We start from the raw sequence: 14,895 nt of genomic DNA, 5'->3' as shown, positions 1-14,895 counted from the left end.
TTGGCAACACTTTGGACACATTCGTGCTGTTCTCACGGACGGATCATTTTTCACAGACAACTACATTCGCGACATGCTCGAGTGAGGTACCTCTTTTATAGAGGAGTTACACTTGACATCGACGTCGACATCGACGACATCAATCACAATTTTTGGCCTAGTTTTCACTTCGAGCAATGGCAATTTTGTTATTTTTGTTCGGTAGTGAAAATTGGCATTGGCTTCCTAGCCTACACCAACACATAGCTGTTCTCACAGCAGGTTTGTAGGGGGGCTTCTAAGACCACACACACCTATTTCTCCAGGTTTTTAGACACACACACACACACACACACACACACACCACACACACACACACAGGTACAACGCCTTCACATGTATTCTTGGTAGTGATGTAGATGGCTATGCATTGACAAATGTATATTCTCTTAAGCACACACAATGCCATTGAGCTCTTTTGAGAGTAGATGTCTCCGCAAGGATTTTGTTTACTGCATGCAACAACTCTTGCCACCTATTTGTGCGCGATTACTCATGTACATTGAGTTGCGGGATCTACCCATTGTACATTGTGTGGAGCCATTTCTTGGCGTTTTTGGTAGTTTTCCCAGTCGTTCCTGAGATTTGGACCGAAAGAGCCCTTTCTAAGATTGTGGCTAGACCTTCGTGTCTACTTTAGCCTTTGGAGGGTCTTGCGTGAGGTTTTCTTGAGCTAGGAAATTCTCGAATGTTGAGATGATTTCGCTGATACAAGTTATTGGAGTTTCCCACTACGGTATCTTTGCCATAGGTTATGTAATTGATCGAATATTTTTCTTGACGTCGAGTATGGCAGTCATTTGTCACTGAGAGTTGACAGTTTATGCCCAGATTCACTCTATTGAGTTGGTTTCTATGCGCTATGCGTCACGTGGATTGAGTTTTCACTTTCCAAACAAAGGAGTCTCTCTCAAAAAAATTAGCGAGTTCGTTTATGCGTTTCATGTGTCTTTGAGCACAAAGCTTTTGACTTGAGTTTTTGTCCTCGTTATAAAGGAGATTCTGTCAAAATCTCGCCCGGCTTCATTGCCATAACTTTTGGCCTCATTTCCATAGTGCTCAAGTCTTGCACACATGGTATCTTTTACTAAGAAAGACATCTATAATATCAAAAAATTTGATGGCATGAATTTCTCTATATGGAAACAACAAATCCAAGATGTGCCGACTTAAAAAGGTCAATTAGAATCAATCTTTGAGTGTGCAGAGGAAGATGGCTTTACAAAAACATAGTGGAAATTGCTGGATACGAAAGCAAGGTCCACTATTCGCTTGCACTTAGCCAAGTTTGTCTACTTTACCATAGTCGATGAAGCTACTACCAAATCCATATGGGAAAAGATGTGTAAAACGTATGAGAGCAAGAGTGCGACTGATATGGTTGACCAAAATGAAAATAGATAGGGCATGTTATATATCAACGGATAGCTCTTCAAAATGAGAATCTAAATCTATAACGGGAGCACAATTTAGAATTGATTTTTAAAAAATTTATGAGTCCCCACTTTTGGAAAAAATAGCTATTGAAAAATAGCTTCCCACCCTTAAAAGTGTACCACCCATTCATGCTTTCACCCAGGCATTAAGAGGAAACTTAGTGCACCTTACATACCTAATCAAAATGGAATTGCAGAAAGGATGAATCGAATGATTCAAGAGCGAGTCACAACCATGCTTTCGGAGAATCTAACTCAAGGTTTTTGGGCAAAAGCAATACTCACATCGGTACACATTATCAACAGGTAGGACACCATTAGATTACAAGATTCTAGAGGGGCCTGGTCTGCTAGCAAGAAGCCACATTATGATCACTTACTTGTCTTTGGATGCAAGGAATATACACATGTGCCCAAACAGCTTTGGAAAAAGCTCGACTCAAAGTCACATAAGTGCATTTCCTTGGTTATGGTGCAGATGGAGAGATGGGCTATCGTCTCTGGCACTCGAAATCGCACAAAGCAATTCACAGTTCACATGTTATCTTCAATGAGTCAAAGATGCACAAGAAACCTATCAAAGAGGTTGAGTATAAGAAAGTCAAATTTGAGGACATTCCCTTAGAATCTATGAAAACTTAGAAGCCTAGTGATGCACCTTCCACTAGCAACACTCCAATTGACGGGTCAAGAGTAGTAGTTAGGCTTTGAGACAATCTACTAGATCCTCACATCCACCTGAGCGGTTTCAACCCGAGTTGGACTCTGTTATGTTGACTGACTACGGTGAGCCATCTCTTTATCAAGAAGCCATACAAATGGATGACAAGGTCAGGTGGGAGTAGTCCATGCAATTTGAGTACAACTCGATTGTGAACAATGAGACATGTGACTTGGTGGAATTGCCAGAAGGCAAGCAGGCCTTACCTTGCAAATGGGTTTACAAGAAGAAGTTTACATCTGATGATCCTAAGCCTAAGTACAAGGCTAGATTGGTTGCTAAGGTATTCAAGCAACAAAAGGGAGTTGATTTTGATGAAATCTTCTTGCCAGTGGTCAAGATTACTACATTGCGTACAATGCTTGGCCTAGTAGCCATATAGGACATGGAGCTTGTCCAAATAGATGTGACAACCTTTCGTCACGAGGATCTAGAAAACGATGTTTTACATGAAGCAACCTGAAGATTTTGAGCAACGTAACGGGGAGGAGCTTGTATGGAAACTCAAGAAAGAACTTTATGGCTTGAAGCAGGGTTCAAGGCAATGGTATCAAAAGTTTGACGCTTTTATGTGGTCCTAGGGTTTTAGAAGGAGTCAAGAGGATCACTGCTTGTACACAAAGAAACTTAGTGTTGGTTCTTTGGTCATTCTCATTTTATATGTAGATGACATGCTCATTGCATGAAAGTCCATTGAGGAGATTTCCAAATTGAAGCAAATGTTGAGCAAAAACTTTGCTATGAAAGATTTGGGTGAAGCAAATCATTTTCTTGGTATGCATATCAAGAGAGACAGCAAAAGAGGCATTCTTGAGTTATCTCAGGAATTCTATATCCACAAAGTCTTGCATCGATCTATAGTCGTATATCTTTGTTGCTATGCTAGAGAATTACTAAGCTCAATCAACAACTTTAAATTTTGAAGTAATGAGGACATTTAATTTGAAAAATAGGCAAAGAATCCATCATGAATCTATATAGCATTTGTTATCTCCTAAATAAAAGAAAATTAAAAGTAGAAGAGGACTTACACTTCTACTAGGTTAACCTACAAAGAGTATGACTCAACAATAAAATAGTTAGGGTAAACATTATTGTATTATGTTCGAATACAAGTCAATGTTATCTCCTTGAGCTCAAAGTTCCCAAGATTCGATTGGATGTTGCTACCTCTCTCGTGAGTGTCGATAGTCAAAGAGTATCATTTTTCTTAGATGTTGGTCATGTTGTTATCATTAATGTGTGTGTGTGAGTGTTCTCCCATATTCATGTGTGCCACGTTGAGGAGCTATAAATTTGACCTCGGACATGCACATCTCCACAACCTAGAGATCTAATACCACTGCAACAACTGGAAGCATCATGCCCAACAAAATACCGAGAAAGGACACATTACAAGAGAGAGTAGAGAGCAAGCAGGTATGCGCACCTCCACAACTAGAGTGCTATGCATGTGTGTAAAGACAGAGATGAAAGATAGAAAGGAGAGTAGAAGAGAGGCACGAGCACTCGGTACAATAGAAGTAAACTTCCTCCTTTTGAACATATTTAATTAATAGATGAGAATTCTAACTCAAAATAGATACAATCCACGTTGAGTAAAAATAGCAACTATCCTTAGACTTTATTTACTATAGAAATAAAATTTCTCTAATAATAATGAGTGTACACTACCTGCATCAATACTTGATGTCATCAACAACGTGTCAGACACCTAACCACTCAATGATATTCTAAACAAAAACACCATGTTATGTGATCATAATAGATATATCAATCCTCATTGCATCATTAGTAAAATCAATTCCAAATAAACAATAAATAATTTTTCAAAAATCCATTTCCATTACAATAACAAGAGCTGATTAAATCACCAATGTACTCTCCCCCGACCCCGACCCCTCCCCCACCCAACCCCTCACTTTCTCTCTCTCTATCCCTAACATAAAATCTCTCATAACATCAATAGACACATATACGTTCAAGGCCAATAAAAATCTATGACATATTAGCTATAGCCTATACATACAACTTCTTTGGTCGTACATATATCCTACATTACCTATAATTGGTATGATTCAAAATTCCACACATATGTATCTTCCACCAAATTGCTCAACTCCCTAGGAAAACTTGTTCTGCATTATCTTGACACTTTCACGTAGAATGAAGTGCAATATTTAAAACTATGAAATAAAGAAAGAAATGAAACTTTGCTTGGGACTATGCTTCATGGTTACAATGGTGTGTCTGGGCATCTATCTAAAGCATATGCCTTTTAGAGGGGGTGGTGGGTTCAAGTTTTAAGTTTGTGTGCTTTTTCTAAAGGCGTCTTCCTTGAAATCCACAATGATGGACACAAGTCTTCATTGTGGATCGCATGAATGAGTCTTCATTTGATATCACATGCCTTATAGTGTTAGAACTAACTTTTCTATTCATGAGTCTATTGACTCTAGCCCCTTCAACCAAGATCAACAACTATGGTGAAAAAAGAACTTATTGTGTATGAGCCAGATGCCGATATCCTCTAGAAGGCACTTTGCCGTTGTTACACAACTCTCTTGTTTCAAAGAAGGAATTTGTTATTAATATAACCTTGTTGTTGTCCTGGGCTCCACGTCTGTCGATCTTTTGCTGGGCTGGCCTTGTTGCTACTGTTGGATAATCCTATTGTTTGGGGGGAGGTTATTTATAGTGTCATCATATAGAAGGTTGGTTGTCCATTTTATGAAAGTAGCAGACACAAGTTGTGTACTCCTAGGATTTGAACCTTACATTTTACCAGTTTCATTACCATTAATAATCAAATGCTTTGTAATGTATGTCTTAATGCAACCTCTCCTAGAATTTCAGTCTTACATTTCAGCGTCTAATAAGCTCATGTGCTTCTTTTTTTGCGGAACGGTGCATATGCTATCCTGAGCCTCGTCACACTATATGGCACGGCTCCAACCAAGGGGGATCTATGGTGGGAAGCGGAAATCACAATGCAATCTCAGTCGTCCGTCGACTCAGTGAACTAGGGGTGAACTTGGGGCAAAAATGGTGCCCCGAGTTCACTCCTAGTTCACCCCTAGTTCACCTGTCTCGCGGAGTGTGGGTTGAACCCGAGACGTCTCGGTTTTCACTCAAATGCTCTACCACCACGCTAGCGCGCATCGTTGCCCATGTTGGCATGGCACATGATCGCACCCTAGTTTGCCCGCCCCTAGTTCACCCTTAGTTCACCCACCCCTAGTTCACCCCCAGTTCACTGCATGATCCGATGATTGAGTTTAAAGCCGCTTCGCCCCCCCAAATTTGGGCCCTAGATCCCCTCTGAGCTAGAGCCGTGCCATATAGTGACGAGGCTCCCTGAGCCATTAATTGGGAACCATTTTAAAGGGGCTAGGCTAGTGTCTTTTAGATTCATAAGAGTGCTGGCAATTTCTTGGTGGCCTAGTTCACTTTATCTACTAAAAGGGAAGCTGGACGTAGAGCTGAACGTAAGCAGAGCAGAAATGGCGACCAATGCCGTGCCTCCACCTCCATCGTCTTCATTAACGAACTTACATGGAAGCTCTACAGGGCCCATGCGCCGGGAAGAGAGCCCCTTGTTCTTCAAAGCTCGATCCCCCGAGTCACATTCAGGTTAACTTCTGCAGCTTAAGGTTTTTCCACATATCAAAGCTCCTGTTTTCTGTTTGCTCAATTGAATTAGCAAGCTCTCCCTAGTTTAAGTATGGCTTTGTCTGAAGTTATCACTTCTAAGAGCAAAATTCTGGTATATCTACATTTGCAGAGAAGCGGGCTTTGAAGCGTCTCTATTACAAGGATCTTGTCGACCGATGGCACAACAGCACGAATTTCAATAGTGTAAGTAAAGCCCTCCAAAATGAGTGTGGAGCAAGATGGAAAAGCTTACACAAAATGATTGAAGATGGTGGTTAGGTAGCCTGATGACAGCCCTCTCTATGGTGGGTTTCAGCAAGGAGAGAACCCTTCTGTGGTTTCAGATTTCGAGTCAGTAGTGGGCACAGGAGGCCTTCCGTTGCACAATTCTATTCATGAGGACCAATGCGATGAGATGAGGGTAAATTCATCACATCCTCACCTAGGCTTGATCAATCAGACCCCTTCTTCCACATTTGCAGACCAATTTTCCACGGAAACCGACAATTTGGAGAAGATAAACGGCAATTCTAGAGTGGATCTTCTGGTATCCCATTCGCATGATTATCAGTTGATGAGAGGAAGACCTGCCGTTGATGAGGTGGCTAGCTCGATATTACAGGCGAGGGTTGCTGTTGAGGCCTTCAACGCATTGAATGTCAAAGAAACACTGATGCTTGCAAAGGATGCAGAGGAGATGCCTGCGGTGGATTTTGTATTCTCTATCTTGCAAAAATGCAGAAATTCAAAGCATCAACCGCTTGCTGAGTCTATATATTTGTACATCTATTTCGCTGGGCTGGATGGTGTGGAAGGCATAGGAAATGACCTTGTTGCTACTCTAATAGAATGCCGCTGCGTGGCACTTGCTAAACAGCTTTTCTGTAGATTGAATGTGCGAACAGAGTTCTCTTGGACTTACATTATTCGGGAACACACGGAAAGCGGCAAGGTGGAGCTTGCAATCTCCATGTTAGAGCAGATAAAGGAGGACCATTTAGCAGCTAGCAAGTTCGTGTATGTCGCATTGTTGAAGGCTTGTGCCAAGCTCAAATGTTCTGTAAGAGGTCAAGTGATTCATTTAGACATTGTTAAAGTAGGTTTAGAGTCAGACTGTTATATTGGAAATACATTAGTGGATCTATACGCTAAATGTGGATCACTTCCAGAAGCTCAGAACGTTTTTGACAGGCTTTTTAACAAAGATGCAGTTTCATGGACTTCATTGATATCTGGTTATGTGGGAAAAGGACTAAGCATGGATGCTGTTGATAGCTTTGAACAGATGCTCAAGCATGGTACTCCTCCTGACGAATTTGTGTTTGCGTGCGTATTGAAAGCATGTGGCTGTCTTGGATCGAGAGAGAAAGGGCAGGACATACATGGTCATTTGGTGGTAGAGGAGCTGGAGGGAGACCCAGTTGTTGGTAATGCTTTGGTGGACATGTATGTTAAATGTAATTCACTGCTGGAAGCTCGGGATGTGTTCGATAATCTTTCAGTTCAAGATGTCATCTCTTGGACCACTTTGATTGCAGGGTTTGCAGAGAATGGGTACGGTGAGGCAGCCATATCGCTGTATCACTCTATGCATGAGCAGGGTTTACCAGCAAATGACACTACATTTGCAAGTATTCTAAAAGCATGTATGACGATATCAGAGAAAGACGCTGGACGGAGGCTACATGCACAAATCGTGGCAGCATCTCGAATTGGGACGTTGGATGCAATCACAGCAACGAAGCTTATTGAGATGTATGCAACGTGGGGGTGTATGGTAGATGCACAAGAAGTCTTTGATCAAATGCCAAAAAGGGATCTTATCAGTTGGAATTCCTTGATGACAGGTTACCTCAAGCAAGGAGAATGTAATAGTGTCTTTCAGTTGTTTGAAAGGATGAAGCAGGAAGGCATACAGCCTGATGAGGTCACATATCTGTGTGCTCTTACTGCTTGTAGCCGTGGCGGCAACTTAGATAAAGGAATGTCCTACTTTGATGCTTTACGCGAAGAGCAGGATATTGCGGCAACTGTCAAGCACTACAACTGCATGGTGGATCTCCTTGGTCGTGCTGGAGAATTGAACGAGGCTCTTACTATGTTGCAGAAGATGCCTTTTCCACCAGATTTGGTTGCATGGGTGACCTTGCTAGCTGCTTGTCAAAAGTGGAGTAATGTTGAGATTGGAAGGCAAGCTTTTGAAGCTACCTTGAGGCTGGATGAAAAGCATGCTGCTGCTTTTCATGCCATGTTCAACATATATGTTGAGGCAAACATGTGGGAGGAGGCACAGAAGATTGAGGCCATGAGAACTACTATGGGAGCAGGAAAGCAACATACAAAGAGCTGGATTGAAATTGATGGTTTAATGCATACATTTGTTGTGGGTGATGCACCATTCTCTGCGTTTAATTATATGTACAGCAAGCTGGAAGCTTTGTGTGACACATTGAAGGAGGAAAAGGTTGTGCAAAGCTTGAAGTGTGTCATGGAGGGCATGGGCAAAAGTGGCGAGGGAGATGGGTTTTGCGGCCATAGTGAAGTGCTTGCTGTCCTTTATGGACTCATCAATACACCTGAGAGGACATCCTTATATGTTGCGAAGAACTCCTATGTTTGCCGGGACTGTCATGTGATTATGTCAGTTCTGTCAAAGGCGGAGAATCGACTTGTTTCATGTAGGGATGTAAACCGCATCCATGCATTTAGAGGTGGGAAGTGCTGCTGTGAAGATAGATAAAGGTGTGGGGAATGGAAGGCCTTGAATTTTGTAAATGATAGGGGTGCAAGCTCGCTGGATGAAGAGGCATGCTTATTTCCTATATTGTTTGATGGAAGTTGATGAATGTGCTTCGTGTGGTATGACAGTTACAAGCATTGAGGGAGACAGCTTTCGGGTATCGAATCCAATCATCTGAGCTTATTAGTGTTGGGATAATGCAAGGAAGGGTCATGATCCAGATAGGGGACCTTGTCAGATATGGCATGCAAAAAGGAGGAATCAGAAACACATGTAAGGGCAGAAAGAAAAAAACTTTGCAACAGTTTAATGGAAAGCTTCGGATTGGTAATTTTTCTAATGGAAAGCTACAGATTGGTAATATCTTCAAAGGCGTCGTTTATCTTTTCTTTGAAGACTTGTAGCTATCGAGCAATGATAATTTTGTCTCACATGAGCATCTCTTCTGGACATTACCCTTGGAAGATCAGTGCCTGAATATTGATTGGTATAGGGATGCGCTTAATTCTACTGAAAATGATTGGTATTCACATTTAGTGAGCAGAGGTCTTACAATGGGGACTTTGGCTTCCTCTTGCAGGATTAGCTTCATTTGGGCACCTCTGGATTTACTTTACTTCAAAGCTAGCAGCACTGTTTGGACCATGTCCATCTTATTTATTAGCATTGCCCTGGCGACGAGGGTTGCCGCCGCTGGCTGTGAGATGATCGATTGTAGCTGTCCCTTACCTGCGAGGCGAACAGTTATAGATGCCATTGAGCTGACATCCTAAGAATGCTCAATGTATTATTGTTAAGAGTCAATTTGCTTTCTACTGGTAGTTGATGCGTGCATATTTTTTCTGTGACTTTCCTCTACTGCATTGTTTCTGTGTCAATCTGTTTCGAGGGTGAATTGTCACATTCATCATAGCCATGATCCGACTTGTTTTTATACTTGCTTAAGTTGTATATGGATTGTCTGTCGAGGGGCAGAACCCACGCACACACACACACCCACACAGACCCTTCTTACCTTTTGTTTGTCTAGATATAGAATGTGAAGGAATGCTACCCCTGTCCCAACAAATGGCAATGGCTTTGTACCCACTTGTTGATTAACAAGTTGTCTTTTTTGGCTATCTCTGGTATCTCTCTCTTTATCTTTTGGAACTTTGGACAGTGAAGTGGTACCAAATAGACACACACACACACACACACACACATTGTTCACTGACCAAGCCAAATGGGTATCCAAGATGCCACACAATCTGATCCGGCTTCACTCTCTCACCTGGCCATGATATAGAATTCCATTCCGTTTGGTGCAATGGCAAAAGTTTAGATTTTCGAAAGTTAAACCTGCAGACCAATAGCTAATCCATAAACATGTAAAGCTTCCATGATACATTGTGCATCCTCTGGTTGCTTTTTAAGCCAAAACATGGAGTCATCAGCATACTCTTGCGTGATAAAATGATTGCGAGATGATAATTCCAATCCATGTAATTGGTCAGATGCTGTCAAAGAGTCCAAATACAACAATAAACAAGAGCATACAATATAGCATTTAAAGGGCATCTTTGTCTGACCGAACGTCCACGATCCCACAGCTGAGTAAGCTCACCATCAATTATTCGAGAAGATTGACTACTCTCATAAAGAAAATAGACCTCACTATGCATTCTTGACCCAAAGCCCAATGCCTACATTATCTTTGTGCAATGGAGTCCCAATGAATAGCGTCAAATGCTTTCTCTGTATCAGCCTACATGATAAGTACACCTTGTCTAGTATATTTTGCATACTCAATACCGATGAAAGCATTAGCAATATTATCTATATTGATAAGGATGTATGCTGGAAAACAAATGATCTTTAATGCGTGTAGGTATCATTTTCGACATCAATTTGTAAATGACTGGCATAAGTGTAATAGGACGCCGATATGAGAAGGATTCACATAGTGCTTGCTTGAGCAATAATTTCACCAGTCCTTTCCACAATTGCGGCAAAGATTGTGCAGTCCATGCATGATTCATCACAAAAAGTAGAGGAGACTCACGTTCGCGCGCACACACACACATGTACGCACGCACACTCATCCGGTTAAATTTCAAGCGCTAGTGTTTGCGTGGCACCAGCGAATGCCCTTGATTTTAAAGATCTTAGATTTTCAAGGGCATTTGCTAGTGCCACATAGGCACTAGCCGCTCGAAAAATATCACATGCGCGCGCGCACACACACGCACACACATACATTGCACACACTTGGCATTGTAGATAATACGGGTGAGTGCGAGGATGCTCCTCAAGTAAGACTACTTCTATTGCGTAGCCTTGCTTGTACGTGTAAAAACAATGCTCTAAGAATCTTGGATCCCCATAAATCCTAGACATAGTCCAAACACTCTAATGACGCCCTCTACATATCTAGAAATAGTGTGCACGTCATGTTGATTGTGAGGACTTTTAGTCCCAAGTGGTGAGTACCATACACATTCGCTAATTGCACCTCTAGATTAGTGAGTATTTCAGGATATGACATGTTGAAATGTTGCTCATGGAGTTCTCATTCACAAGAAAAGTTATTGAATCACTTCCCCCTTCTTGGAGTGTTGGATTTTACGGCAGAAGGACGGTACCAACCACAAGGAGCCAAGAAACTGTTTATCACCAGTCCAAACTTGTTTAAGGATCTTCATTTCAAGGCATTCGTGTCTCAAGCATCCAGTGAGCTCAGTCAAGGGAGAGGGGACAACCTTCAAACAACTTTCGATTGGTTTCAGAATAGGCTTAAACGCAAGATGAAAAGATGGAAATTTATCGTGCTTCTGTTTCATTTCCATGCAAGAGTCATCAACACCTTCTTGGTACCATACATTACCTTTGTCTCTCCTTTCCTCCAATTATCTTAGAGGAACTGGAAGGCATTTGTCAAGCCCATCAAGGAGTTCCTACGGAGAAACAGAGTAACTAGAAGTAGGCCATGGCAACAGGGTAAGTGGGAGGCCGTGGTCCAAGCCGAAGAATCAGGGAGGTTTGCGCATCCTTGACCCTTCCATTCACAGTGAGGCCCTTTGTGCAAAATTATTTCGGGCTCTAGCTGAATCTGACGAGAGCTGGGCTTGTATGACTAGGAAAATGGTAACGAATGTAAATCAGAGATCTAGAGGGGGGAAGTGGTTGAATCTCAATTTGCAAAATAGGCTTTTGCCCCCCAAAGGAGTGCAATTAGATTTAGGGGCTTCACTGGTAAATTCGTAGGAAAATGTTGCAAAGCCGTCTCCACACTTACTTGGGATAAAGAGACTAGATGTTGGAAAAACACTACTATGCATTGGTCTCCTTGGGGCCCCATCCTACAAGGTCTTGTTCTCGATCGCCATTGGACCGAGATTGCAAGACGACTCAACAACAAAGGGTTTGGCACCTTGGCTGCTTTGTGGAATCATCGTGAAGGACGGATGGTAGTCTCTTAGAGAATTGAAAGAGGTCAATAGCCTGTCTCTGCAAGACGAGGTCCTTGTTGGTAGACTCTTGGATTGCCTATCCCACATCTTTCTCCCACTTTGCTCTATAGTAGTGGAGTGGAAGGCGTAGAAGTGGCACGAGGGAAAGTCATTTCATTCTCCCTCAACAAATAGTATTTATGAGAAACTGGCTTTCTCTAAGCAGTGGGTTGGACATCTCAACAAAACTTGGTCCAAAAATTGGAGCATGTTCAAATGGAGCCAGGTTTTGGAGGACATTTGGCACTTTGAATGCAAAGACAAGCAGAAAGTCTTCCTCTAGAAAGTTCTTTTTGGATTTTTGCCAATTGGGAAAAAGGCCAAAGTGAGGGCCTTGGTGATGGAACCTGCATTAGATGCAACCAACAAACTGAGACCACATCCCACCTCATTTGGGGATGTCCAACAATCAAGAGCTTCACTGGAAGAGTTTGTAGATGGGTGTTTTGCTAGCTTGACAACCCATTCTTTAGACGAGACCTAGCACTAGGCTCCAAACGGCTAGATAATGAAGAATTGAGGACATAAATGTGTATAGTCAGAGATGTAGTCCTGAAAGCCATATGGGTCTTTAGGAATGAATAACTATTTCAAAAAAAGAACGGAAGGCTACATACAAAATTAGTGCGGGAAACTTGCAAAATGCTTTTAGCAAGCAGGAAGAAGCGACTTGCCGAGAAGAAGAAGAAGATAATGAAGAATTGAGGACATAAATGTGTATAGTCAGAGATGTAGTCCTGAAAGCCATATGGGTCTTTAGGAATGAATAACTATTTCAAAAAAAGAACGGAAGGCTACATACAGAATTAGTGTGGGAAACTTGCAAAATGCTTCTAGCAAGCAGGAAGAAGCAACTTGCCGAGAAGAAGAAGATACGTCCTTGACAGAAATATAGAAATTTGGTAACATGGATTTGTTAAAGTTTTGGCGCCTCAAGTGAACTGCCCAATGTGATCCCATTATTTAGTTTGGCTTTTAGGTACTTATTTTACTTATTTGTCAAAGTCTTGGGTAGGGCAATTTACTGGGATTGCTATATAAGCAACCCCTTGCCTCCATTGTATACACATTCAGTTATTCATTGCCAAGGTTGATTGGTTCAGGAGACTCTCTCTCTCTCTCTCTCTCTCTCTCTCTCTCTCTCTCTCTCTCTCTCTGTGGTCTCTACGCTTCCACATTGTCAACTTTGACATGATATCAGAGCCCTTGGTGGAGATCCGTTCTTGAAGGCCTTGGACGTGGAAGAGCACCTTTGAGAAGAAGACAAGAACCGTTGTCGCCTGTGTTTCCCTCCACAGTCCCCCTTCGTCGCTGCCCTAACTCTACCTCTTGCATTTTAAAATGCTGCTGTAAGCAGCGGCGTTAATTTTCCCTTGTCTCTACTTGCGTTTTGAAATGCTGATTTCAGAGCTAGGAGGCAAGCCCCATTATCGACAGCGTTTTGAGATGCAAGCGCTAGTGCAATTTGAAGACGCCCCCCTCCCTGCAGCGTCTTGAAGCGCAAGCGATGGCCATTAGAGGTGTTTGCCAATAGCGTTTTAAAACGTTGTGCCAACCTTGACTAGCGATAGCCTTTGTGAATCTTGTCTAAATAGCGTTTTGAAACGCATGTGCATAGTATGGTGCAAGTGGGCTTTGAAAATCTGCACCAAGAGAAGGAGAAGGCTTGTAGCTATGGTTTTAAAGGATTGCTTGGTAGTGGAGAACCCTTCTCATGGAGTGTCTTGGTGCCAATCGTGTGGCCTTATGAAGGCGAGGATCTTGGATCAGAATTGTGCGGCAAGCATTATACAAGAGAGCGACTTCGTGCAAATTTTGTGGACCAGCTTGGATTCGGGATTAGTTATTTCCAGCTTGGGATTTTTTGCGGCCTATTGGAGCGCGAGAAGGTACGAAATACCAAGTTTTGCAACTTCAACAAGGCATCCCCTTGCTCGAGCACCCACGGTGATATCGATCAAAGACAACCAAAAGCTATGGATAACGGATCGCAACTATCCATTTAGCGGCCTATGCACTGGCATAGTTCTCAAGTAACCCAAAAAATTGTTTGGCTCGAGTTTGTGAAGTCAAAAGCAAATGGTGGTGTTCGCTAGAGGACAGCGACAAAGGCCAGTTGGACAAGGATGGAAATACCAGTACTCAGTTATCTGCCTTGGTACCCGGGAGGTATGACCATAGTCATGATGGTGATTCGATGCTTTGTTTGGCTCAAGAGTTTGAAGCCAAAGGCAAAAGCAGGAACTCACAGGAAGACAACGACAAAGGCAAGCTGGACAGAGATTACGGTAATAAGGATTTGACAGAGGAGATCGGCATGGCACTCGTAGCGGTGGCCACAGTGGCATCGATGTCAGATTTCTAGTCAAATGACAGGTGTCACCACTAGCTACAGCCATAGGGAGGCTTGTGAGTGGCAAGCAATGCTCCCTATAATTAATTTGGACCCTTGTGTTGGAGTTCAAGTTATTCGTGTTTGGACTCGTAGGTCGGAGTTCAATGCGCATGCATCTGGCAGGGAACCAATCAAACGTCTAAAACACTATGGATGAGTGCACCAATTCATTGTTGTTGGTCGGATCATGGACAGGATGTGTTCCAATAGTTCATTATCTTAGAGTTTTATATTTTTGACGTGATGTGTTCACGATTCACGAATGGGGATTATTGGACGTAGTATGGTCTACAGTTAAAAGTTTCTACAAAGGCAACCGATGCTCAAGATGGCATTACTTTCAGGTACAAAGTTGAGGAGAGCAACATCGAGGTGTATCCAGTTGGTGGCCACTATTGGGGTGTCCATGGTAGCTTCTT

The 14,895-nt window shown here is 42.4% G+C and overlaps 1 protein-coding gene across 1 annotated transcript; it reads left to right on the top strand.

Annotated features, from left to right (window-relative positions):
- Positions 1-5,620: 5,620 nt before the first annotated feature.
- Positions 5,621-9,411, top strand: LOC147419237 (putative pentatricopeptide repeat-containing protein At3g13770, mitochondrial). Its single transcript, XM_086505445.1, has 3 exons — positions 5,621-5,829; positions 5,981-6,054; positions 6,167-9,411. Exons 1-3 carry the CDS (start codon positions 5,700-5,702, stop codon positions 8,588-8,590), a joined length of 2,628 nt encoding a protein of 875 aa, XP_086361571.1. The 5' UTR covers positions 5,621-5,699; the 3' UTR covers positions 8,591-9,411.
- The last annotated feature ends 5,484 nt before the right edge of the window (positions 9,412-14,895 follow it).

Source organism: Adiantum capillus-veneris, chromosome 29 (genome assembly GCF_014529385.1).
Source record: "Adiantum capillus-veneris isolate H3 chromosome 29, ASM1452938v2, whole genome shotgun sequence".
Lineage (NCBI taxonomy): Eukaryota > Viridiplantae > Streptophyta > Polypodiopsida > Polypodiales > Pteridaceae > Adiantum > Adiantum capillus-veneris.
Note: the sequence above shows the minus strand (reverse complement) of the source record. Positions and strands in the feature narration are given on the sequence as shown.

Bases quoted from the DNA above. Each gene is read 5' to 3' on its own strand.
- LOC147419237 (XM_086505445.1), top strand. From the start codon at position 5,700: ATGGCGACCAATGCCGTGCCTCCACCTCCATCGTCTTCATTAACGAAC. The intron at 5,830-5,980 runs GTTAACTTCTGC...CTACATTTGCAG, and splicing joins ATCCCCCGAGTCACATTCAG to AGAAGCGGGCTTTGAAGCGT. The intron at 6,055-6,166 runs GTAAGTAAAGCC...GGTGGGTTTCAG, and splicing joins ACAGCACGAATTTCAATAGT to CAAGGAGAGAACCCTTCTGT.